The sequence below is a fragment of the Nicotiana tabacum genome, chromosome 3 (assembly GCF_000715075.1).
Source record: "Nicotiana tabacum cultivar K326 chromosome 3, ASM71507v2, whole genome shotgun sequence".
Classification (NCBI taxonomy): Eukaryota; Viridiplantae; Streptophyta; class Magnoliopsida; order Solanales; family Solanaceae; genus Nicotiana; species Nicotiana tabacum.
Window position 1 is genome coordinate 214068967 of NC_134082.1, and position 23326 is coordinate 214092292.

The following is a 23326-nucleotide window of genomic DNA, read 5'->3' on the forward strand; positions in this document are numbered from 1 at the left end:
ATTGTCCTCCCTTTTCAGTTTAATTACCTTTCTATTGCTTTCCTTTTCTTTTCCTTTTTCTTTTGAATTATGTTTTTTTTTTTTTTTTTTTTTACAACTTTGGACTTTGGAGATTGATTCTAATAACTTAGACTAAACAAAAATTAAAATCTCCATTTGATTGCTGATGTTTGTATTAATCCCGTTCATGGATAGTGTTTTTTTATTCCTTTCGAGCAGGGGTGGCATGGGATATGGGCGGGTCAAAACAGATAATTTATCCGACATGATCCATATGTAATACCGTAAAAAATGGGTTAATCGGTGAATAATATGGATATCCATGACTTCTTCAATATGATCATTTTTGGGAGAATTCCTAGTCTCCCAAACTTGAGGAACTCCTGATTCGAGGTTTTATAAATGTAAAAATTAAACTCATTAGTTATCCATTGATTACCCATTTTCTAAGTGGATAATATAGTTTTTTTTTCATATTTGACCCGTTTTTAAAAAGTTGATTATCCAATTTATTTTTTAATAAATAATATAAGTGGATAACTATTTCATTTTAACCATTTTGCCACCACTACTTTCGAGTACTATCTTTCTTTCCGCCTTTTTTTCTTGGCACTTTGGTTTAATGGAGGAAGAAATTCTTCATTTTTCCTCCTACTTTTTACTTTCAGAACAAAAGAAAGTTTCCTCAACTAACATTATTCAATGAAATAAAAGTGGACCTTGTGTCTAGGTGAAACAACCATTATATCATTTAATTTATGTAGTCGACTTGATGAATAATTGTTCAACATGTAATGGTCAAATATTACCTTTAAAGCATTTTTTTTAAGTTCACACGATGAGATCAAGTGGAAAAAAAGTTGTTCAAAGAATGCAACACAAATTAGATAAACATAGTATATACTCGCACGCGCAGTATAAATGTATATGATAGTACAAATAAATACGATATATGTGAGAGTGTTCATATCGTGTGTACATATGTTAGGTTCTTTTTTCTTGTAGTTCAATATAGATGTTTCTTTGTACAAACACAACAATCAAAATGTATTTTTGTTTAGATGGAAGGAGAGAGGCAAATTGAACCCTTTTTCATTTTTAGAACTTGAAGGTATAGGTTTTTCTTGTCATAATCTCAGAGTATATAGTGTGTTGAGAATCATGATAAAATTGATTTTGATTCTCATAATGAATTACGTAAAAATCAAGCTATGGAGTCACATAGTAGAGGATTGAAGATGAATAAGAAAGAGGGGTCGTGTGAGGCTTCGTGCGTATCGACTACAAAGGATAAAGTGAACCCACCTAACTTTAAAATATGTTCTGGTCAAAGTTGGTCTTCTCAGACAAACAAAGGAACACATGAACAGATCCTCACCTTAAAACAAATTATTGATGGATTAAATCATGACCCTCCAAATACTTCCTTGGCCAGCAATCACAAAAGAATATTTCTAAAAGATGCTTACACGTGATCAATTCTTTGGCATGTGGGAGAGAATATAGTTTATTATTATAGTTAGATTTTATTGAATAAGAATATGACAAGTGTAAATAGAATTTTCTTTTTTATTTATTTATTTTACATTACAAACTTATATAAAAGGGATGTACAGTGCATTATAAATACAATGAGGAAGAAGTTTTCTGGAAATTTAGTCTCTAAATCTATTATGGTATCAGAGCCTTGAAGGCTTCTTGTTTGAATCTCCTTTCTTCTTCCTTCCTTCCTTCGATACTTATAACAAAACCATGCCGGATAACACTGAAGTTGCAGCAACAACAGCTGGAATTGGAGCTCAGTATGACTCCAACCATGCTTATTTTCTGCATTCATCTGATGCACCAGGTATGAACCTGGTGAAACCCATTTTGATGGCAAAGGATATCAGGCTTGGCGTGGATCTATTCTCATAGCTTTGTCAGCCAAAAACAAATTGGGCTTTATCAATGGGACTTGCTTAGCACTAGCAGCCACCTCTAAGGATTTCCAACAGTGGAATCGATGCAATGACATTGTGACATCTTGGTTGTAGAACTCTCTTGGAAAAAAGATAGCTGAATCTGTTATCTATTCCAAAACAGTCTTGGATTCATGGACTAATCTTGAAGAAAGATTTGGACACTCAAATGGTGCTAAGTTGTTCCATCTGCAAAAGGAATTAAATGATTTAATGCAAGGAACTAATGATATTGCAGGCTATTACACAAAAATTAAGAAGTAATGGGATGAACTTGATTCTCTTAATACTCATACAAACTGCAGTTGTGCATGTATGTGTGGAGGAAAGAAGAAATTGGTCAAATCTTTGGAGGATGAGAGGCTCATTCAATTTCTTATGGGATTGAATGAGACCTACGCTCAAGCGAGGAGTAACATCTTGATGATTAAGCCACTTCCCTTTGTTAATCATGCTTACTTTCGATTATTGCAAGATGAGAATCAAAGGGAAACCCCTGTTTACAATCAATTTTCCTCAGGAAGTTCATCTTTTATGGCAGGAAGTCAAGGATACTCTATGCCAAATGGAAATCAAGTACAGTCAGCACATAAGTTTACAGGAAATTCAGTGAACTACCCACAAAGTGCAGGGAACTCTAACTACAAAGGAAAGAAACCAAAGCAATTTTGCACTTATTACAAAATGACAAATCATGTGATAGGAGATTGATACAAACTTGTGGGATATCCTTCTGATTACAAGTTCAACAAGAGCAAGAAGTTTCAGGGACCAATAAGGGAAAATGCAGCAACATCAGGGGAAGAGCAACAACCAATGGAGATCGATGGAGTTAATTTAACACAGAACCTGTCCAAGGATCAGTTCTCTCAGCTTGTGAATTTGCTCAAGCAGGTTAAGGTTCATCAGGACACCTCAACAGGTACTAGAGCAGATATTAGTGCAAATGTTGCAGCTGGTATTGCCTTCAATAACTTAGTTTCTGTTTGCCCTTTTATAACACTAATATCTGGATCATAGATTTAGGTGCTTCAGAACATATGTGTTATGATCCTAAAGATTTTAAGTTCTTAACTCCGCTCCTTATGCCTCTTATTGTTAATCTGTCTAACTCTTATCAGTTCAAAGTTACTCATTCAAGTAGTGTACCTATTTTTTCAGATCTTGTCCTATAAAATGTGGTACATGTTCCTTGTTTCAAGTCTAACATATTTTCTGTTCACAAACTCACATACCAGTTTAAATGCTCAGTACTTTTTACTCATACTGAATGTCTCTTGCAGGGCTTTTTAATGAAGAGACCTCAAGCTTTTGGTGAAGTCAAAGAAGGACTATATTTGCTTAGGCCATGTAGTACCCAGTCTAGGAATTTCTTTCAATCAAATGTTTATCTACTGTCTAATGTGAACAATTCAGTTTTAGTTTCTTCTACTATCTTTCAATCAAATGTTTCTCTACTGTTTAAAGAGAACAATTTAGTTTCAGTTTCAGTTTCTTCTGCTAAATTAGTATCTGATGTAATGTTATGGCACAATAGGTTGGGGCATTTGCCTTTCCATGCAATGAAAAATATCAGTACTATTTATTTTTTTCCTAATTCAGACTATTCTTGTGATGTATGTCATTTGGCAAGGCAAACTAGAAAACCTTTTCCATTAAGTCATACTTCAACAAAACGAATATCTGAACTAATCCACATAGATACTTGGGGGCCTTACAAAGCTTCTACTTATAATTGATACAAATATTTTTTGACTATAGTTGATGTCTTTAGTAGGGCAACATGGACATACTTGTTGACTGCAAAAAGTAATGTATTCAGTGTCCTACAACATTTTTTAAAGATGGTTGAAAGACAGTTTGATGTAAAGGTGAAGGTGATTAGGTCAGATAATGCAATGGAATTAGGGGAAGGTTCTGTACATTTTGAATACTTGATCTCTCAAGGCATACTACACCAAACATCATGTGTTGCCGCCCATCAACAAAATAGGGTGGTTGAAAGAAAACACAAGCATTTGCTAGAAATAGCAAGGGCCTTAATGTTTCAGTCGAAGGTGCCTACAGCCTGTTGGGGAGAATGTGTGCTAACAGCAACACATATGATTAATAGGATTCCTTCTAGAGTGATTAAAGTAAAGACACCATATGAGGTGATTTTTGGAGAACTCCCTGATTACATAGTTTTAAGGACTTTTAGTTGCCTATGTTATGTGTCTACTTTAGCACAAAACAGAGGGAAGTTTGAACCAAGAGCTAAGGCATGTATGTTTTTAGGGTACCCTCCCGGACAGAAAGGGTACAAGCTTTTGGAACTAGACAACAAGAATATTGTGGTGTCTAGAGATGTACAGTTCCATGAAACTAATTTTCCTTTTCACAATCAAGCACCCAAACCTCATAACATCTTTCCTACTCCACCTGGATCCCAAATATTCAAAATCTTAAAACCTTCCCTTACCAACATTACTTGTTCATGAACCACAAAACATTGACTGATGAGTTTTCAATGTCTTAGCCTTATGCTTCTTATGTTTTGATGATCTAACAAACTTGTCGTGAAGAACCAGATAGAGAACCTGTCCCACAGGATACATTTCATGGGAACTTGTCAGCAAATGGATGAACGACTACAGGGAGGAACACACAGGATCCTGGTGACCCGGTCCCTTAGGGTTCTCCGACACAAACAAGTCAGTGACTGTACGCAATCAATATAAAGAGGAACACAACAGGAACCTGCTCCCTTAGAGTTCTCTGACAGAAGTACAAAGTCCACTATCCAGCTGGAACGCAACTGCCCAGAAGTGGTTGTGCAGACAGTACAACATTCACTTCTTATTGGGAAGAAGCGTACACCAAGAGTTGACATCACTACCCATTGTGATATCTTCTGTGATAAAACAACCTAGTGCAAGACATATCATTCTTTGTGCATTTACTGATATTCTCTCAAGAAGCAAAATAATTTATCCAGCATTGAAGTCACTAGTGTGTCAAGAACAAGAAGACAACTTCACTAAGGATCAGTTTCTAAACGAGTTTTATGTACATCCATAGTTGAGTTGTAATCTTGATATGTTCATCATTGTAATTCCTAGTTTGCTTTATTAGAAGTGTTGTCTTAGGAACAAACCAAATTCGTAAACTTCAGAGTTTATATTGTGACTAGGGATAGTCATAAGTTAAATCCTTTGTAACTAGGAGAGTTATATAGTGGCTAGTGGTGGTTGCATCACAAGTTAGTTTGAAGTCTTTGCAATAGGGTGTTTGCAAAGTGGCTTGTAATAGGTAGATTACAAGTTAGTATAGTTAAAAGCCTACAAGAGTAGGTCTTGGTTTTTTGATCCTCTTGTGTGAGATTTTTTCACGTAGAAAATCTCTTGCCTTCTTTACATTCAGTGTTTACTGCATTCTACGCATCATTCTCATAGAGGACCAGGTACTCTATAGTTTGGTGGACTTATATAATCTAACAATTGGTATCAGAGTAGGTTTCTCCTATCAGGCTAACACCTAGGAAGGATCCTCAATGGCTGCTCCACCAAACTTTGAAGAAGGACAATCAACCTATAGACCCCCTAGATTTAATGGTCAATACTATGGCTGGTGGAAGACCCAGATGCATGATTTCATGATGGCAAAAGATTCAGAGCTGCGGGACATCATTTGTGATGGTCCACATGTTCCCATGAAGAAACTTGAAGAAACAGGACCATTGGTGCCCAAAAGGAGAATAGAGTACAACGAAATTGACAAAAAAGTTATAGAAAAGAACTATCGTGCCAAGAAAATCTTGATGTGTGGCATAGGACCTGATGAGTACAACAGAGTATCAGCTTGTGATACTACCAAAAAAATATGGGAAGCTTTACAAACCGCACACGAAGGAACTACTCAGGTCAAAAAATCCAAGATCGACATGCTAACCACTGAATATGAGCTCTTCAGGATGAAGGATGAGGAGTCCATACAAGATATGCACACCAGATTCACCTCCATCATAAATGAGCTTTACTCACTTGGAGTTGTCATTCCCAGAAACAAAATTATAAGGAAAATTCTCAGTGTTCTACCCGGGTCTTGGGAAAGTAAGGTAAATGCCATTACTAAAGCTAAATACCTACAGACTCTGACCATGGATGAATTGATTAGTAATCTGAAAACATACGAGATGAAAAGAAAGAAAGACGGTAAAAAAAAGAGCCTACGAAGGAAAAAAAACCTGGTGCTTAAGGTTGAAAGCAATGATTCAAGTGATGAAGATAGTGACATGGCCTATCTTACTAAGAGATTTCAAAAGATGGTTCGAAGAAATGGTGGCATACCAAAGTGGGGCAGTTCAAGTAAAACAAAGAACAACGATCTTTGTCACAGGTGTGGAAAGTCAGGGCATTTTATCAAGGACTGCCCACCCGCGAAACAAGAGCAATACAAGCAAAATCCCGACAAAGCAGGAAAAAGGAACCTGGTTCCAAAGAAAAGATTCAATCAAATAAGTGCTACAGACAATATCGCTAAGCAAGATCTTGCTGCTTTGGGTGACTCCTCAAGTGAATCCGAAAGGGAATCAGATGCAAAAAATAGTTTCATGATGACAGTGAAAACTGAAGTAACAAAGTATGATTCACTATTCGCGTTGATGGCACAGTCAGATGATGATGATGAAAAAGATGAGGTAAACTTCAGGGATGTTCATATAAATCTGAAATCCTATTCTTCTAATAAACTAAGGTCTTTATCCAATGTCCTAATTGATGCCTATTATAGCCTTGTAAATGATAAGGAGATTCTGACCATAGAACTAGGAGAGACCGAACAATCTAGAGATGATCTAATGGTCTGTGTAGTGAACTTAAATGAGACCACAGCTAATCTTGAACAAGAGAAGGAGGCCTTGAATGAAAGAATAACTAGTGTGGAAAATGAGAGAGACAATCTGATGGTAGTAGTTGTTGATCTAAAAGAAACAATAAAAGGTCTTGGCAATGTGAAACACACTTTAGAAGAAAATATTGCATCTACTGAAGAGGAAAGGGATGACCTACTAGTCACATGCACTGATCTAGAGGAAACCATTGAGGGACTCAATAAAGAACGTATGAATGTAAGTCTTGGGAAAGGGAAGGAAGTAGCCAGTGAGTCACACATCATGCTTGAAAATGAGTTAACTATTGTAAAAACCAGTCTCTACAGTGAACTCGAGAGGAATCAACAACTCCAAACTGAGTTGGAGAAAGTAAGAAATGATCTTGAGAAATCCTTGAAGTGGACCTGGTCCTCAGATGTTGTCACTGCCATGTATCTCAACAATAGTGGGAACAAGCAAGGCATCGGGTTCCAAAGGGAGAAAATTCCCTATAACCTGCACAACATGTATGTCAATGTACCTGATAATTGGTTATGTACCAACTGTGGGAACAATGGGCATTTTAAAGAAAATTGCCGGGCTAGGGTTCAGTCTGCTCAGAAGAATAAGATGTTTACTGATAGAGTGACTACTAACAAAGGACTAGGTACCACTCGCAAAAAGAGGATGTTGTTTGTATGGACTAGGAAATCCATCATTCATTCTTTTTATAATAACAAGGGACCCAAACTAGTTTGGGTTCCTAAATCTAATCCTTGATGTGCATATGCAGGGAACAGTGAGAGGAAAATGACTGCGGTGGACTATGGACAGTGGGTGCTTAAAGCACGCAGCTGAAAACATCATGAATTTCTTCTCACTGAAAGCCCTGTAGGAAGGGAATGTATCCTTGAGAAGAAAGTAAAGGGTACATTCTCAGTGAATGAAAAGGTAGAAAGGTTTTTTCGGCACTCAAGTGGGAATGAGCACTATGTGAATGGACTAAAAAGTGCGACCACCAATCTGATAACTCGCCAAGTGGTCTTAGTGGACAAAGGAAGCAAGAACATTAACTTCAACTAATCATGAATCTCCACAAATTGGCCGTATGAAATTAGTGAAGTCGTAACCATGGCATGAAGGATTGGTATATGTTAACTTCTCACCTCCGAATAAATTAACTTAGCCGGACCCGGTCCGTGGTCTGCCAAACTCAAGTGTCACCTGGACATGAGTTCACAAAATGATGGAGGAGGGGGAGAAGGGATCACACACAATTTCTCAACACCAAGGACTCCACAACAAAATGGTGTAGCTGAAAGAAAGAACGGAACTGGAAAATGTTGCATGGACAGTGCTCATCGCCTATGGAATCGCCAAGAAATTCTGGGCAAAAGGAGTGAATACTACTCTCTACTTTAAGAACACATGTCGAACCAGGTCCTCTCTAAATCAAAACCCACCAGGAGCTGCCTAATAGAATAAAATGCCTTGTCCTTGACAACAGGAAGGATCAGCTTGGGAAGCTCAATGCAAAAAGATGAGCAAAGGAATTCTTCTGGGGGACAATCCACAAAATAAGGCCATAAAGTCTCCAACAAATGTCACACCAAATGGTAGGAGATGCTTATGGGGTATTCAACAAGACTATCTCCCTTGCCAAGAAAGAAACAGTGAGGATCAATGTGATGAACCAACCCTGTCTCTGAGAAATATCTGAGGCTTCAAAAGAAAGGATAATGAAGTGAGCAAGATGAAAGAGACTGGCGAAAGACAATGCAATATCATCCTCCACATCTCACAAAGAACCTGGTACGTTACCTACTACCACTGAAGCTGAAGGAAGAGTAAAGATGAAGCTCATGGCACTGCACAAGCAACAAAACACAAAGTGTGGGGAAATTAAACTAACCTCCACATCTCTCTCTTCAATCAATTTCTGTATCAAATTGGAAAACCCAAGGTTCCCATCTGCGTAACACGTCAATCACTCCCTTTCACTCTAGAGCTAGATAAGAATGTTGTCCTATGGAAAAGAAAAGTGCTTTTTGGAACGGTTCACCTGTCATGTTTCATGTCTTAACTTCTGGGAGACAAGGAAGCAAAACGGAATGGCCTCATCAGCATCTGGAGAGAAATTTCAAACAAGAGGATCAAACACATTGAACGGTGAGATTTTCTTCTGAGGGTCAATATGAAGAAGGGATTTATCGGTGGAAAGCAATGCAGAACAGAAGACCAAACTCTAGACATCTGCATCAAAGCTTCAAGCAGAGAGCATCCCGGATAAATCAAGGTTAAGATAGGGGTCACAAAGAAACTAATGAAGAACCTGATCCTCCATCCGTTGGCTATGTAAGACACCGTCAGGTAAAGGTAGCTAAAGTGTTTTCTGACCAAGCCTAACTCACATCAATACTGTTGTAGGTAAACACGCATGACGATCATAGAAGTTAAAGGTACAGTTATGAACTGCGCGAGGGGAGTTGCTAAAACCTTGTTCAAAAGATTGCTCTGGCATCAAGTTCATGTATCTCAGGTTAATAGTAATGTGCTTAATTTTGCATGCCCTTTCCAAAAAAAACATATAACTATTTTGTAATTCAGCTGCCACATCATCCGACTTTTCAACATCTGTGTGTCATATCTTGTCTTTCAAATCCTTTCATCCCCTCTGCACGGTAACACTTCCCCACAAACCTACCACCATTTTCAAGACTATTTAGAACCTGTTTTTCTCTCCACTCATCATTAGTCCTTCATCCAATAAAACTTTCTTTCTCTCTTACGGCAAGTCATGAACATTCATCTCCTTTGTATAGCTAGGATATTCTCCCCATCTCTCTCTTTCTCTCTCTACTCGTTTACCAAGTACTCATCTAATGGCGATCGAACAATCGTTTCATTCTCCCGCCATTAACACTACTCCCACTTCATCATTATCCTTGAAATCATTCCCAGAGCATCATTATTTCACGCCTTCTACCACCTTACCCACTTCTGGTTCCTCCTCTACTCCTACAGTTTTTCATTTTTGATAAACCCTATTTATCACTATTTTGAGAATCCTATGTCTAGTCAATCCTACGATCTTATCAAAGACCACACAAGAGGTTTTACTCCTCGAGTATCAGAAGCCCCTGAGGATGATCCTGACCAGTATATGAATTCCTCCATGTTGGACTCAGTGACTCTCAAGGAGTCACCAGAAAAAGAAGCAGCTCATAACATCATGGCTATAGCTGTTGAGAGTCTGATGAATGAAGAAACATATCTCTCTTCTGAGTACCAGGGGGAGAAATTCCATTCCTAGGAGATGTAAGAACCACAACACTCCTTGAGTCCTTGGCTCATGAGATATTCTCAAAAAAGCCTTCTGATGAACCTGATTCACTTCCATGCAAACTCACTCCTGCACCTCTTGTTCGCTCCAAGATCTTAAATTCTTCCTCCAAATCACCCACCACCAGGTCACTACAGCAAAAGAGTTTTGAATCCTCATTGCAGAAAAGTAAGAGGAGTGTCAAGACAAAGAAAAAGAGAAAAATGAATCCAAAGGATTTCATCAAGATTGTGTCAGTAAACCGAACAGACAAAGATGCCTCTAGGGAACCTGGTTCCTTAGTAAAACAATCTATGACAATTAAGGAAATTGTTGAGGAACAAAAAGGTTCATCCGTGAAGTACAACAACAAGTCTAAACGGAGTCAAACTGAGCTAGCCGTGTTTGAGGACAATACTAGGGGTGTTCATCGGTCGGTACAGTATGGTATTTAGATATTTTGGTTCGGTATTTTCGGTATTCGGTTTCTTAAAATCCTATACCAATACCGTACCTAATTAAATTCGGTATGGTTATATTTTTCTCCTTTCGGTTTCGGTTATTCGGTTTGATAACTTCAGTTTATTCGATTTAAACACTAACTAGTGCATAGAGCCATACACTCTAATATTCTTAATTAAAGTACTCAAAAATACAAAACTGAAAAATATTTGTTGACAAAAAATTTGTCCAAAACTAGCAAATATCAACCCAAATAGAAAAAATTGTACATTAAAAATATTTGATCAGTAGAAATGTCTTGTTACTTGTTTAGTGTTAATTGATGAACTTTAAGAATAAAGGAAAGTAAAATTTTAAATTTTTTATATTTATATTATAATTGATAATATGTGTTTTGTGTAATACAATATATATTTCGGCATGGTATCAGTATTTCAGTATTTTATTTTAAAATACCAAATACCATACCTAATACCATTTTTTTAGAAACTTAAACAAATACCATACTAAATACCATATACCAAATACCAAAAATTTGGTTTCGGTATGGTAATTCGGTATTTACCAACTTATGCCCAGCCCTAGACAATACTGTGGGGACAACAAGCTAGAAAGGAAAGTCTGCCGAAAGGTCTAGCAAACAAAAAGGGGAAACAACTAAGGAACCTAGTTCAACAAGGTCCATGACTTGTGATGGTGTTCTGTGGCAGTAGAGATTAAGAACTCAAAAAGTGTTGTGGGGCCGAACATTTGATCCAACAATTTCGGAGATGGCAAGCATGCAAATTCTGGAGATTGTGGAATTTCAACAATGGGAACACCTGTTTGAGGGGAGCATGCCTCTGGTATACTAAGATGCAGTACAAACCTTCTACGCATCTCTTTTCACTGTTGGGGGGGATCACATCTATGCGCTTGTAAATGGAGTGGACATTGTACTCGACGCTTCAACATTGGGAAAGGTTCTCAGAATTCCGTGTGAAGGTGTGTCCTCAGTTAAGGATGTCTGTCAAATAAACTTTCGGAAAGCTATCATGAAAGAGGAAGCTATTCAACAGGGGGAACAAGTCCATAAGAAGGTATTGCTTCGTGAGTATCAGCTTCTCTTTGAACTGGTTAATAAAGTACTTTTACCACGCTCTGAGAGGCGTTCCATTGCTACAAAATTGGATTTGGTCCTGATGGAAGCATTTGATGAGTTTGTACCAATCAATCTGCCAGCAATCATGATAGATCATATGTAGAAGTTGGCAAATTTTAAGGGTGGAAATCATGGGTTACCTTATGGCTTTCTCCTCACTCGGGTGTTCAGATTCTATAAGGTCCCCTTGGGAAATCCCAGAGTGGGCACACGCAAGTAGACCTTCTCTAAGACCACTCTAGAAGAATGTGAACGTATAGAAAAAGTTGGTGGAAACATCTCGACCATCTCTCAGCTGATCAACGCTCAAAATATAGCCTCTGAGGAAATAAGAAGGCCGAGGGCTCGAAATGCCATACTGGAAACTCAGGTCAGTCAAGCAGCTAAAGGACCTGATTCTGTACATGAGGAGGCTGCCCGACTGACAAAGGAAAATGAGAGGCTTCGGGCTCAATTACTTGAAGAACAACTGTCTGCAAATGCTAGGCTGGACCTAGCTCTCAAAACCATTGTTGTCTCTTCCTCCAAGCCTCCTTTCTTTAGTGTTCCCTAGGATCCTCTTTTCTGTCAAGCTATTTTTGCTCCAACATCCTATGGCTGCTGTTTTACTTTTGTTTGCTTGTTTTTGTGATGGCATGTTAAACTTAACCATTACTGCTCCTGAATTGCTCTGTCCAATGTAAACATTAATAAAACAGCTCCCCTTTCGTTGTTTGTACAAAACTGTGTTCCTCTGGCTTCTCTTTTCTGTCATATTGTTTGCACATATGTGGCATGAGCTAGCTGTGTTAGACTTTTTTATGCTTATTACCTACTTGTGCTCTTCGTCATACTTGTTCTTTTTAATGGTGCCAAAAGGGGGAAAAGAAGCGGGAGGTTGAGGGGGTAATATGAAGGTACTATGCCTGTGATCAGGGAAAAATCAAGTCTGAGATTGAGGGGGAACTAAAAATCACAAGGAGTGAGATCTAAGATTAAGGGGAAACTGGTATCTCATATGGTTAATTCTGCTCTAAACAAATACTTTCCATGCCTAAGTTTGTCATCATCAAAATAGGGGAAATTGATAGGTTTTCAATGTCTTAGCCTTATGTTTCTTATATTTTGATGATCTAACAAACTTGTCGTGAAGAACTAGATATAGAACCTGTCCCACAAGATACATTTCATATGAACTTGTCAGTAAATGGATGAACGACCACATGGAGGAACACAACAGAGACCGGGGGGTTCTCCGACACAAACAAGTTAGTGACAGTACATCAGTCACTTCTCATTGGAACACAACAGTACATCAATATAAAGAGGAACACAACAGAGACTTGCTCCCTTAGAGTTCTCTAATAGAAGTACAAAGTCCACTATCCAGCTGGAACATAACTGCCCAGAAGTGTCTGTGTAGACAGTACATCAGTCACTTCTCATTGGGAAGAAGCGCACACCAAGAGTTGACATCACTACCTATTGTGCTATCTTTTGTAATAAAATAACCTGGTGCAAGACACACCATTCTTTGTGCATTCAGTGATATTCTCTCAAGAAGCAAAAGCATTCATCCAACATTGAAGTCACTGGTGTGTCAAGAACAAGAAGACAACTCCACTAAGAATCAGTTTCTAAACGAGTTTTATGTACATCCATAGTTGAGTTGTAATCTTGTTATTTGTTCGTCATTGTAATTCCTAGTTTGACTTTCATAAATGCGTTGTCTTAGGAATAAACCAAATTCATAAACTTCAGAGTTTATGTTGTGACTAGGGATAGTCATAAGTTAAATCCTTTGTAACCAGGAGAGTTATAGAGTGGCTTGTGGTGGTTGCATCACAAGTTAGTTTGAAGTCTTTGCAATATGGTATTGAAAAGTGGTTTGTAATAGGTAGATTACAAGTTAGTAGAGTTAAAGTCCTACAATAATAGGTCATGGTTTTTTGATCCCCTTGTGTGGGATTTTTCCACGTATAAAATCTCTTGCCTTTTTTACATTCAGTCTTTACTACATTCTACGCATCAGTCTCATAGAGGACCAGGTACTCTATAGTTTGGTGGACTCATATAATCTTACATTAACCAATCTTCTCCTAGTTCACTGCCTCCCTCTTCCCCTGCTCAACTCAGCCCAACACTTTCTCCTAGCTCACCTTCTCAACCTTCCTCTTAGCAGTCTAGTTCCTTGTCCTGTTTTACCAGTTAGAAAATCAGAAAGGGTGACTAAATTCCCTAAACATCTGAAAGACTATGTTTCCAACATCATTTACCTCATAGATGTGTCCTCTGCCTATTTCACACAACCCTCACGACCTTCCAGGTTTTCTTTTACTGCCTTATCATTTCAGAATCAACAATTATTGAAGTCTATTGCTACTGTGACTGAGCCCACTAGTTTTACTCAAACATCACTTCATCCTGGATGGAAGAAAGCTATGGATTTAGAAATTGAGTATTTACAAACAAATCAAACCTGAGAGGTAGTGCCTTTACCAAAGGGGATGAAAGTTTTGCCTTGTAAACGGGTATACAAGGTAAAACATAATGCAGATGGGTCAATTGAGCGTTTAAAGGCCAGGTTGGTGATTAGAGGGGATATTCAGAGAGAAGGAATTGATTACAACGAGACCTTCTCACCAGTGGTCAAAATGACCACAATCAGGTGTTTGTTGGCTATTGCAGTCAAAAGAGACTGGAGCATTGCACAATTAGATATTAGCAATGCCTTTTTACATGGTGATCTACAGGAAGAAGTTTATATGAAGTTCCCTGCATGTCTCACACCTTCTAGTCCCAATCTTGTGTGCAAATTACGAAAATCTCTATACGGATTGAAACAAGCATCTAGGCAGTGGTATGCCAGACTTGTTGAAGCTTTGAGTTTTAAAGGTTATTCTTCTTCACTCAATGATTCTTCATTATTTTTTAAGAAGATAGGGGATCTTGTTTCTATTGTGGCAGTGTATGTGGACGACATCCTACTCACAGGAAACAATCCTACAGAACTATCAGAACTAAAAGTTTTCTTGCATGCCGAATTTCGAATCAAGGACCTCGGGGAATTACATTACTTTCTGGGGATGGAGATTCTACACGAAAACAATGGCATTATAATAAGTCAGAGGAAATTTACCTTAGACTTGCTGGCAGAATTTGATTGTAATTAGCTGCCTTCAACTTCTTCCCCTCTTGATCCTTGTTCCAAGTTATCTGTTGATTCAGACCCTCCACTAACTGATCCCATCCTCTATCGAAGGCTCGTCAGCAAATTAAACTATCTTACCTACACAAGGGCTGATCTTTCTTTTGTTGTTTTGATTTTAAGTCAGTATATGCAAAGACCCTGTGTGGGACATTTCTCTGCTGCTCTTCGAGTTCTAAGCTATCTACGCCTTGATCCAGGTCAAGGTTTGTTTTTGAATGGATCACAATCTTTCTCCTTAGTTGCTTACTGTGATGCTGAATGAGCCTCATGCCCAGATTCTAGACGATCTGTCAGTGGCTTTTACATCAGTTTAGGAGGCTCTCCTATCTCATGGAAGTCGAAGAAACAACCATCCATCTCACTTTCATCTACCGAGGCTGAATATAGATCGATGAGGAAAGTCACTGCTGAGTTGACTTGATTGAATCGCTTGCTTGAGGATCTCTCTACCTTCATGTTTACCAATTCCTTTGCACTACGACAGTCAAGCAGTCATTCACATAGCTTGAAATCCCATTTTTCACGAGTGTACAAAACATGTCGAGTTGGACTGCCATTTTGTGCGCCAACGGCTTCTCTCAGGGCTGATTTCCCTTTCCTATGTTCTATCGACCTTGCAACTCGCCGATCTTTTTACCAAGTCTCTAGCCGGGACCTCTCACAGATCTATTATTTGCAAGTTAGGTATCAGTTCCTTCCCCTCCAACTTGAGAGGGGAGGGTATTGAGAATCATGATAAAATTGATTTTGATTCTCAGAATGGATTACATAAAAATCAAGCTATGGAGTCACATAGCAAAGGATTGAAGATGAAGAAGAATGTCACGACTCAGATTTTCCACCCTCGAGATTCGTGATGACGCCTACTAGTGAAAGCTAGGCAAACCAAATTATTCTAATTACTTAAGCTTTTTCAGATTTAAATTGTTATCAGTGATGAGTAGATATCATACAAATAGTGGAAATAATTAGGCAGAAGACAAAATCTGATAATTTATCTTAACACAAACTACGGAAGTCTAAATACAATTCTACCCAGAATTTGGTGCCACAAGTTCACAGATGGTCTAAGAATACTACATACAAAGTTTGAAAGATAAAAGATACACTGTTTCTGAAATAAGTAGAGGAAACATGATAAAGGAAAGATAGGAGGTGATGCCAAGACCTGCGGACGCCTGCAAGACTACCTCGGGTCGCCTGTTGGACTGAAGGCAGCAACTTCACTGCGGTCCAAACGCTCCGATACCAGTATCTGTACACAATGCAGAGTGTAGTATCAGCAAAACTGACCCCTTGCGCTGGTAAGTGCCTAGCCTAACCTCGGCGAAGTAGTGACGAGGATAGGACCAGACTACCGAATAAACTTGTGCAGTTAAATCATATACAATGGAAAAATAAAAGCAGATAATTACAGTTAAAGATGGGAGAGAGAAAACATGATTCGAGGATTAATAGATAACAACAGAATATCAAGAGGAATATAAAGAAACCAAAATCCAATTACTAACAAGGATAAGGGAAACAAATGCAGAATTCACTCTCATTTCACATTTTGTTGCAGGCGTGCAACCCGATCCCATTTCACGTATCTCGTTGCAGGCGTACAACCCGATCCCATTTCATATATCTCGTTGCAGGTATGCAACCCGATTTTATTTCATATATCTCGTTGAAGGCGTGCAACCCGCTCTCATTTCATATATCTTGTTGCAGGCGTGCAACCCGCTCCCATTTCATATATCTTGTTGCAGGCGTGCAACCCGCTCCCATTTCATATATTTTCGTGGCGGCGTGCCACCCGATCCCAGTTACAAATCAACAACATTCACAAAAGGATCCCGGCAAGGGAACAAGAGCAATATAACAACATCCCGACGAGGGAACAATAATATTTCAACAACATCCCGACAAGGGAACAATAATATCAAAACAAACATCCTGGCAAGGGAATAATAATATGACAATAACATCCCGGCAAGGGAACAATAATGATAATAACATGTGAAGCGCAATAAACCAAAATGAAGTCATAACAATTACAATACAAGACTCACGGGCATGTTTGACACTGACATATAGATATTCGCCATCATGCCTATACGTCGTACTCTACAATTAACACGTAGCAAACAAGACACGACTCCTAATCCTTCAAGCTAAGGTTAGACCAAACACTTACCTCGATGCCACGAACACAATTCAAGTTTCAATTATCGCTTTACCTCTAGATTCCACCACCAATTCGCTCGTATCTAGCCACATGTTACTTAATTACGTCAATAAATGCTGAATAAATCAATTCTAATGCATGAAAATAAGTTTTCCAAAGTTTTACCCAAAAAGTCAAAAATTGCCCCCGGGGCCACATGGTCAAAACCCGAGGTTCGAACCAAACCCCGATTACCCATTCCCCCACGAACCCAAATATATAATTTGTTTTGAAATCGGACCTCAAGTCGAGGTCCAAATCCCCAATTTTTGAAAAACTAGGTTCTACCCAAAACACCCAATTTCCCCCATGAAAATCATTGATTTTGAGTTGAAATTATGTGAAAAAGATGTTAAGGATTGAAGAAAACTAGTTAGAAACGACTTACAATTGATTTGGAGAAGAAGTTTTCTTTGGAAAATCGCCCAAGAGAGTTTATGTTTTGAGAAGATGTAAAAAATGGTTGAAAATGCATCTAAGTGTGAATTTACAGGTCTCTGATATCGCAATTGCGACCAGGGTTGGCAATTGCGAACCCTTTAGAATTCTGAGACCTTCGCATTTGCAAACAAAATGTCGCATTTGCGACCTAGTCTATTTTCTGGTCTTCTTCGCATTTGCGATAGACCTCTCGCAAATACGAAGTCACATTTGTGATACAGGAAACTCGCATTTGCGAGGGAATGCTGGCCTGGTCTAGTTCACATTTGCGACCCAACCCTCGCATTTACGAACTCGCATTTGCGATCCAGGCCTGCAATAGAACAACTGAAACCTGCAATTTTTCTAAGTCCAATTCTACATTGTGGCCTATCCAAAACTCACCTGAGCCCTCGGGGCTCCAAACCAAACATGCCCACTACCCTAAAAACATCATACAAATTTGCTCGTGCATTCAAATCACTCAAATAACATCAACAACTATGAATTTAGCATCAAAATCATGAAATTTCTTAAGAACTTTGAATTTTTCAATTTTTTCAAATACGATCCGATTCACGTCATCTCAAGTCCATTTATTACCAAATTTCACAGACTTATCTTAAATCACATATAAGATATGTACCGGGCGCCGGAACCAAAATATGGGCCCGATATCATCAAGTTTTAGACACATTTCATTTTCAAAAACTCATAAATATTTCAAAAACAATTTTCTTTAAAAATTCATTTCTCGGGCTTGGGACCTCGGAATTTGATTCCGGGCATATGCCCAAGTCCCATATTTTCCTACGGACCTTTCAGGACCGTCAAATCACGGGTCCGGGTCCGTTTACCCAAAATATAGACCGAAGTCAACTTAAATTCATTTTAAAGTCAAAATTCATCATTTCTCACAGATTTTCACATAATGGCTTTTCGGCTACACACCCGGACTGCGCACACAAATCGAGGTAAGATAGAAAGAGGTTTTTAAGGCCTCGAAATATGAAATTTGTTCTTATAACAAGTAATGATCTTTTTGGTCGTCACAAAGAAAGAGGGGTCGTGTGAGGCTTCGTGTGTATCGACTACAAAGGGTAAAGTGAAGCCACCTAACTTTAAAATATGTTCTGGTCAATGTTGGTCTTTTCAGACAAACAAAGGAACACGTGGACAAATCCTCACCTTCAAACAAATTGTTGATGGATTAAATCATGACCCTCCAAATACTTCCTTGGCCAGCAATCAGAAAAGAATATTTCTAGAAGATGCTTACACGTGATCAATTCTTTGGCATGTGGGAGAGAATATAATTTGTTAGTATAGTTAGATTTCATTGAATCAGAATAGGACAAGTGTAAATAGAATTTTCTTTTTCATTTATTTATTTTACATTACAAACTTGTATAAAAGGGATGTACAGTGCATTATCAATACAATGAGAAAGATTTTCTGGAAATTTAGTCTCTAAATCTATTATACTGCAGTATATTATTTCATTTTTCCTTGTACGGTAGCAAAAAGGTGGTATTTTCTAGGAACTTTTTGCATGATATTTCCATCACCACTTAACATATATCATCCCATGTAAAGTGTGACATTGTCGAATATATAAAAATAGTATGTACTTGTAGTAAATTTTGTGAAGATTGATACATGACAACCATGAATCAAAGAATTGGAATATAAAAAGTTAATATAAGGTTGTTCCCAACTTGAAAATACTGTGTAAAGCTTCTCTCTCATTAAATTAAAAGAGAAATTGAAAGGTAAGTTTATACGTCGTACCACTACAAACACGAACAATAACAAAAAGAAACAAAAGTTACAACACAAAACGGACAAAAAAGAATTGGATCCAACTTCCAAACAACGTTATTGATCATCAACTGATCTGATCTCTGGTTATTAAGTACTACTAAGATTACAATTTCTTCCTCCCCCATGGCGTAGCATTTCCATCAAATAACTCATCAATGTGTGTTTCAATTTCTTCAGGTTGATACTTTACATACTTCTCCGTCTGCCGTCCTGGAGTAAATGTTTGACTAAACCTTCCCAAGAATGATCTGTACGCCGGTATAACCATGTTTGATATTGAAACTCTCAGCTCCGATTGCAGTTGCTCGTCGCTAATCACCCAACTGCTTTGTGTTTTATGTATCTCGTCAAACAATGCATTGAAACTCTTGAACCTCTCTTTCAAAATTGGTTTATTCACTTTCCCATTCACATTCAATCCCTCGTGGTTTAAACATTGCAACAGTTTACCCCAAGTTTCTCTTTGGTAAGTCTTGTGGTATTGTCTAAGGTCCGAAGATCGCTTTCTGTACCATTGATCCCCCATTAATCCATTGATCTCTGGTGATCCTTTTATTTTCTGCAAAATGTATCGACCGTTGTTCATCATAAATATTGAGCTGAGTGAAGTGTCTTTGTATAGTCTTGATTTTGCCTCCAGGTTTGCATCCAATAGATCCATGACTTTCATCATGTGCGCTTCAAAAGGCGATAGCTTATTCAATGTCTCATTCTGAGCTTGTGGATTTTGGCAGTCGAAATCCGATCCGGTGGTTGAATCAGCTCTTTCTATCATTTGATGTTCTCTGAAGACCTGTTCTAAGGTATCTCTGTACTCGGCTACATATTTTAGGTAATTCATGATGTAACGAGTTAATGGATGAACCGCACCACCTGGAACCGGAGTCTTGTTTGAATCGGCCTGGATTGAGTTTTCGAGCTCTGAGAAGATAGAAACCATGGACTCTCCTAAGCGGCTCCGGGTCAATGTAGCTTCAGCCTTGAGTTCATCAGCGTAAGAAACAACAAACAATTTGTCCTCCAACGGAAGCAGATCGCGCAAAGTCTCGTATATGTCAAGAAACTTGAAGAGTTTTTCAGCAGCGCGCTTTGTCATGGCAACAGCTTCAGCAAAATTAAGGAGTTGGATCATCATACCTCGAGACAAATTGCTGAAGATTTTCTCAGCAATTGATGGTTGATCAGCAAATACAGCATCGGCGAGCTTGCGTTCGCTGGAGTGAAGCACATTAGTACAATGTTTGAATGTTATAATCCAAGCAGTAATCTCTCTCTCCAATGAATCCCAATGCATCTTTTGCACATCGTCAATGCTGTGTTTTTCAAATCCAAGTTTATGCAAGCATTCCTCCAATGCTTTTCTCCGTGCTATTAAATACACCTGACAACATTCTACTTCATATCCTCCTGCAATCAAAGCTTTAGATAATTTATTCATTGTTGTCACAATTTCCTCAGTGTATCCTGGAAATTTATTATCTTCAGAAGGCGCGGATTCAGCGACAGAGCTTTGTTCTGCATCTTGATTAGTGTCTGACGATGAATTAGTTTCCTTATTAGGCTTGGTAGAAGTGTCTGAATTGAAATCTGAATCAGGAATTTTGTAATCGTAGAGGATCGACTTGAATTCCTCCTCTATATAGGACATTGCGCGTTGAAGAACACCATCAACGCGGCTGATTGAATAAGCATATTTGTACTCTGAAGAGAATTGACAGAGAGAATTTAATAGCTTTGAGATTCGATCAACAAATTCCAAAAAAGACATGGCGTCTTCCTGAGAGAGCTGGCTCCATTTGATGGGTGCATCGCCGCCGTCGTAATCTTCAATCTTTGCCTCAACAAGAACAGCAAATTGTTCCACAAAGACAGGAACATCGGGAGGCTTAGATTCATTATCTCCTTTTAAGTTTGACAAATCAGATATAAACTGATCAATTTCTTCGGAAACCTTACCGAGATCAGGAGGTAAAGGAGAACAATCTTCAACCTTGACCTCATCATTGTTGGGATCATCTTCTTGGACAAGACCATCATCTGTTGTCTTGACACCATCATCTGTTGACAGTTGTTGAACAATCTCTGCTTCTGCAGATTGTGATTCGTCGGGCGGCGAAGGATTTTCAGTTTCAACTTTCAGAGGTAATGGGTCAGGATTTTCTTGTTGTTTGTCACTGGGATTATTGTCATGGGATTTTGTTTCAGAATTTTGTGTTACTTTCTCTGCATCCATGATTGTGTGACTAACTCAAATGTGCTTAATTTTCAGCTTAGAATTTATCTACTCAAACAAAAATGGTATGAAAGAAAAACTTTTAGGTTTGTTTTGTGCAATGGTAATAGAGCTAAGGCAAAAAAACATGCAACGCTATAGTCTAGGAAAATTGACCTTTCATTCTGCTCATTTTCTCCGGAAAAAAACTGTAAACTAGAGCGTAATTGTCTTTGTGAAATGATGATATTATTTTCGGATATGCTGGTATTAGATTGTTTGGAAAATTGAAATGTCCATGCCTGAGAGAAATGAAGTGTGCGGTCAAAACTGAATACAAATGGGTGAGAGAATAAAACGTAAAATTAGTTAGGAGAGAGCTTTTCGTGGAAACTTCTGCTGCAATTTCACTAATCTCCTCATTCCTACATCTAATATTTTAATTGCCATAAACTTGCACGAATAAAGGAGGGCCTCAACCACTGACCATGTCCATAGCCGATTTGAATCTAGTCCATAATAATAGTACTCTAGTATTTATACTCTCTCTCCCCCCCCGAATTGTAAGAATATTACATTTTTCTAATATGATTTGTTATATTAGAATAATATATAGTATGTGATTCATACTGTTGATCTCTTTTGGTTGGTACAAAGACATAATTAATTGATTGAGAATAATATTAATGTCGAGTTAAAATAAAAGAACAAATATTTACTTTTTGGATGAAATAAGTGGGAAGGAGCGTTTTTTATTTCACGTCTTTGGTTTTTCTATGTTGTATATATAATGTATAGTAGTGCCTTCTATTTTATTAAAACCAATCATTTGACAAAAAATCAGGGGGAAAAAGGAGTATGTGCAACTTAAAATTTCAATTTGATAAACAATCTTAAGCTTGAATCATGTCATTCTAAAGAGATTGATATGGTTTGACAACTGACATAGGTAGAGGTAATTAATTTGGTACATTGAAAATGGGCTAAAAACAAGATAACTGATGTAGCAAACTATGTACACTCGACTTGTGATAAAACCATCATAAATAAAGTACTGTTAAAAAACTAGGATAAATAGTCATACTTGATGTGATATTGCATTAATATTCTACATTAGGTAAATAGATTTACGGTCACTATAAAATATGCATATAAAAAGATTTTAGACGTGAGATATTGATGTTCACTGATTTTCTCAATTTCTTCTCCTATTCTTTTGTTTCTCACAATAGTTTTCCCTTAAAATTTTCTACTATATAATAACATCTGCCTGTTCAATTTATTCTTCGGAACAATGTCTTCTTCAAACGGAAAAGATATTGCATCTTACCGTTTTCATTTGGCATGTGGTGCTTGTCATGCTATGGTTAATGAAACCAATGATTGGGAACCATGTTAGATTCAAGGAATATTTGACCAACCAAACAAATAAATGATTTATCTTTTATTTATCATGACGATATTAAACAAAGCAGCAACAACAACAATGACCCAGTGAAATCCCACTAGTGGGGTCTGAGGAGGGTAGTGTGTACGCAGACCTTACCCCTACCCTGAAGGAGTAGAGAGGCTGTTTCCGAAAGACCCTCGGCTCAAGAAGACAAAAAGACAAAAGAAGACTGTTGAGAAATAACCTTCGCACCTTTGCGCTTTGTTGTATTGCTATTTATAAGATGATACAGAGTACAAGTTATAATCAAACTCTTCAATGAGATAACAATAAGACTCCTACT

The 23326-nt window shown here is 38.0% G+C and overlaps 2 protein-coding genes across 2 annotated transcripts; one reads left to right on the forward strand and one right to left on the reverse strand.

Moving 5' to 3' along the window:
• Positions 1 to 1752: 1752 nt before the first annotated feature.
• On the forward strand, positions 1753 to 4441 carry LOC142179326 (uncharacterized). The gene is made up of 6 exons (XM_075249016.1): positions 1753 to 1849; positions 2086 to 2221; positions 2267 to 2537; positions 2706 to 2945; positions 3245 to 3536; positions 3723 to 4441. Exons 1-6 carry the CDS (start codon positions 1753 to 1755, stop codon positions 4439 to 4441), a joined length of 1755 nt encoding a protein of 584 aa, XP_075105117.1.
• Positions 4442 to 19289: 14848 nt separating this feature from the next.
• LOC107809246 (exocyst complex component EXO70C1-like) lies at positions 19290 to 21963 on the reverse strand. The gene has a single exon (XM_016633843.2). The coding sequence runs from the start codon at positions 21612 to 21614 to the stop codon at positions 19485 to 19487; it is 2130 nt and encodes a 709-aa protein (XP_016489329.1). The 5' UTR covers positions 21615 to 21963; the 3' UTR covers positions 19290 to 19484.
• Between the last annotated feature and the right edge of the window lie 1363 nt (positions 21964 to 23326).

Coding starts and splice junctions, on each gene's coding strand:
- LOC142179326 (XM_075249016.1), top strand. CDS start 1,753: ATGCCGGATAACACTGAAGTTGCAGCAACAACAGCTGGAATTGGAGCT. Junction 2,222..2,266: donor TATTACACAAAAATTAAGAA/GTAATGGGATGA, acceptor TACAAACTGCAG/TTGTGCATGTATGTGTGGAG. Junction 3,537..3,722: donor CCATGCAATGAAAAATATCA/GTACTATTTATT, acceptor TTTTGACTATAG/TTGATGTCTTTAGTAGGGCA.
- LOC107809246 (XM_016633843.2), bottom strand. CDS start 21,614: ATGGATGCAGAGAAAGTAACACAAAATTCTGAAACAAAATCCCATGAC.